The 3,454-nt window shown below is 47.4% G+C and overlaps 1 protein-coding gene across 1 annotated transcript in view; it reads left to right on the forward strand.

Annotated features, from left to right (window-relative positions):
• The first annotated feature begins 6 nt into the window (after positions 1-6).
• ORC5 (origin recognition complex subunit 5) overlaps positions 7-3,454 on the forward strand; it is a 67,873-nt gene continuing 64,425 nt past the window's right edge. Inside the window, exon 1 of the mRNA XM_006774900.2 lies at positions 7-119. Coding sequence (XP_006774963.1) covers positions 48-119 — 72 coding nt within the window. The 5' untranslated portion in view covers positions 7-47. The remainder of the gene's footprint in view (positions 120-3,454) is intronic.

The following is a 3,454-nucleotide window of genomic DNA, read 5'->3' on the forward strand; positions in this document are numbered from 1 at the left end:
GTGAGACCCGCTGGCCGCGGGCTGCGCCGTCCCCGGCAGCCGCCAGAATGCCGCACGTGGAAAACGTGGTGCTTTGTCGCGAGTCCCAAGTGTCCACGTTGCAGTCCCTGTTCGGAGAGGTATTGTGCTCAAGCTGTTTTCCAAGTCCCCCGGAGGCAAACGTTTCCGTGGTCTTGCGATGTGTTTCTTTTTTAAAACACATTCCGCGTGTGGATCGAGGGTGAATAGACCGTCGGTTGCGTTGAGACAGGGCGTGTTGTCCGTCCCCCCCTTTTCCTTCGCACTAAAGAACTTGTGTTGGACCCTTTACTCGAGAAAACTGCACCGGAAGGACCGGCCTGCGCGGCAGGATGTGGGTGCGGGACCAGTGCATTCCCACGCGCCGCCCTCGGGAGAACTCAGAGTAGCCAGGAACAGTTGCTGCTTCTTTTTTTAAAAAAATATATTTTATTGATTTTTTTTTTTAAAGTATTTTATTGATTTTTTACAGAGAGGAAGGGAGAGGGATAGAGAGTTAGAAACATCGATGAGAAGGTAAATGCCCTTGACCGGAATACCCCTCCCCCCCCAGCCCCCACTGGGGATGTGCCTGCAACCAAGGTAAATGCCCTTGACCGGAATCGAACCTGGGGCCGTTAAGTCCGCAGGCCGATGCTCTAGCCACTGAGCTAAACTGGTTAGGGCAAGCAGCTGCTTCTTATCTCCCGCCCCCCGCTGAGCAGGGTGTTATCTTCCCCACCTGAGCAGGAGCGTTTGCAGAGTGTAGTTACTCCAGTGCAAGTTCGCACGTTCCAGTGGGGCACTCGGTGTAAGTCCGGTGTGGACAGATCCCCGAGTGGCCAGGCGGTGCTTCCGGTTGGAAAGCTCAGCGGCTTTTCCAGGATGGTACCAGCCCCGAGGAGGCCGGGGCTACCCTGGCAGGCTAGCAGGGCAGATGCTGTCGGACAGAAGAGGTTAAGTGTCATCTTCTCTTGGGGGGACACAGCCAGGGGAGTCCTTTTCATTGGCAGGAGGTAGCAGTCACCAGTGCAGGACTTCATCTATTTTTTATTATGTGCTTACCTTTGGGGAGGCCTTTCGATTCCTACGCATCCTGTAGACAGACGTAATGAATCAGGCTTGGATTTGATTCCTTTTCTTTGAAGGTGAAATATAGTATTTGACGGGGTTCTTGTTCCAGCCTCTAGAAGGGTTCAGCAATCAGGAGAAGGGCTGTGTGTAACTTAATAAAGAGTCCAGAGACGAAATATAATTTTGAAAGGCATTATAGGGAGTCAGAGGAGCCTAGCTAAAGAAACTAAGATTTCCTTGTCTCGGGACCCCTTGCTATTTATTAACACAAATTGTCCTAAGGCAAGGTGGAGATATACACTTCAAAGGGTAGGGTTAGGTACAGAATCCATTATTGGATGAATTTGCCTACGGCTGTTCAGGTGTTTGGCCAGTAGGAGGCAATAACATGTAGCTTAAGATGCCCTGAGCTATCTGGCAGCAAGCAATCATCCCTTTTCAGGTTTGGGGAAATGCCCTCAGCCATTCCCAACAGGTGACAACATATGTGACTCAGCCCTTGTTGGGTCCCCAAGTTCCATCAACCTTTTGATGAAACTTTTGCAATTATGACATGCTGGAATTGGCTTCTGGCATTGTTTGTATAGTGACAATTCTCAGCAAGCGTGTGTTTAATTATTGGGACAGGATTTTTTTTTTTAAATATGTTTTTATTGATTTCAGAGAGGAAGGAAGAGGGAGAGAGACAGATAAAAACATCCATGATGAGAGAGAATCATGGATCAGCTGCCTCCTGCAAGTCCCCCGCTGGGGATTGAGCCCACAACCTGGGCATGTGCCCTTGACCGGAATCGAACCTGGGACCTTTCAGTTCGCAGGCTGACGCTCTGAGCAAAACCGGCTAGGGCTGGGACAGAATTTTTGAGCCAGTTAATTTACAAGATTGTTAGATACATTATTAACAAGGGATTCATATATTAAAATATCAATTTTTAGTTTATTTAGAAATTTTTTTCTGTATACATCTGATTTTCAATTTGTCTTGCAAAAGGAAATGTATAACTTAGTGGGTAGAATCCTATATAATAAAACCCTAATATGCAAATCCACCGATCGGTGGAATGACCGGTCACTATGACGGGCACTGACTCCCAGCGGGTAGATGCTCAACACAGGAGCTGCCCCCTGGTGGTCAGTGCGCTCCCACAGGGGGAGCACTGCTCAGCCAGAAACCGGGCTCACGGCTGTCAAGTGCCATGGCCAGTAGCAGGAGCCTCTCTTGCTTCTGTGGCAGCGCTAAGGACCCAACAGGTGGACATCCTCCAAGGGGTCCTGGGCTGCAAGAGGTCTCAGGTCTAGTTGAGGGACGTATGCCCCTACCCCCCGCTTCTATTCCTCCACCCCCACCCCCACCCCCACCCCCAGAGCACGAATGTCATGCACTGGGTCTCTAGTGTAATAAATGTTTTTTATGACTATTGTAGTGTTACATGATGATCATAGAGACTCTTGAAAATGGCATCATCCAGTTTTCTTGTAGTTTTTTTTAAAATGTATGTCTTCTCACTAGACTCTGAACTTCTCCAAAGCTGATTTTGCTTTAACTGATATTTATTTATTTACTTATTTAAAATATATTTTATTGATTTTTCACAGAATTCAGAGGGGAAGGGAGAAGGAGAGGGAGAGAGAAAGAGCAGTGATGACAGCAAAAAGTTTGCCCACACCTGGTCTAGCCACTGAACCAAACCGGTCAGGGCTTTAACTGATATTTATACTCTTCAGTGCATCATTGTTTACAGCATTTAAAAGGTTTCTAATAAATATTCATTTTATCACTGAAATATATTTGTAGTATTACTTTTTGCTAGGCAGTTGACTCTTAATCCTGCAGGAGAATCTTGGAAATATGTATTTTGAAATGTATGCTATGTAAATTTTATATTTTTTGATGAGGTAAGTTTAATATGCATAACTTGAAAGTATCCTGTAAGTTTTTTTAAGAGAGGACCCTTGACGTTATTCTAACCCAGTGATTACATTTGTTTAGTTTCAAAGCTTTAAAATGTATAATGAAGTTGCAGCTTATGTGGGATTATCTTATCCTATATAATAAAGAGGTGATATGCAAATTGACCCTCACACCCTCACAAGATGGCTGCCCATGACCAGGCCGGCAGGGGGGTTAGTGAAGGACGACCAAACGACTGAACAAGCAGGCTGCATGGGGTGACCAGGCTGGCAGGGGGGAGGGGGCAGTTAGGGGCAACCAGGCTGGCAGAGGAGGTCAGTTGGGGGCGACCAGGGCACTAACCACCAGGGGGCAGACAGAGGACCAGTCGACCAGTCACTATAACGTGCACCAGGGGGCAGATGCTCCCACCGGTAGGTTAGCTTGCTGCTGGGGTCTGGCCAATCAGGACTGAGATGGGAGGGAGGTCAC

This window comes from Myotis davidii, unplaced genomic scaffold (genome assembly GCF_000327345.1).
Source record: "Myotis davidii unplaced genomic scaffold, ASM32734v1 scaffold125, whole genome shotgun sequence".
Lineage (NCBI taxonomy): Eukaryota > Metazoa > Chordata > Mammalia > Chiroptera > Vespertilionidae > Myotis > Myotis davidii.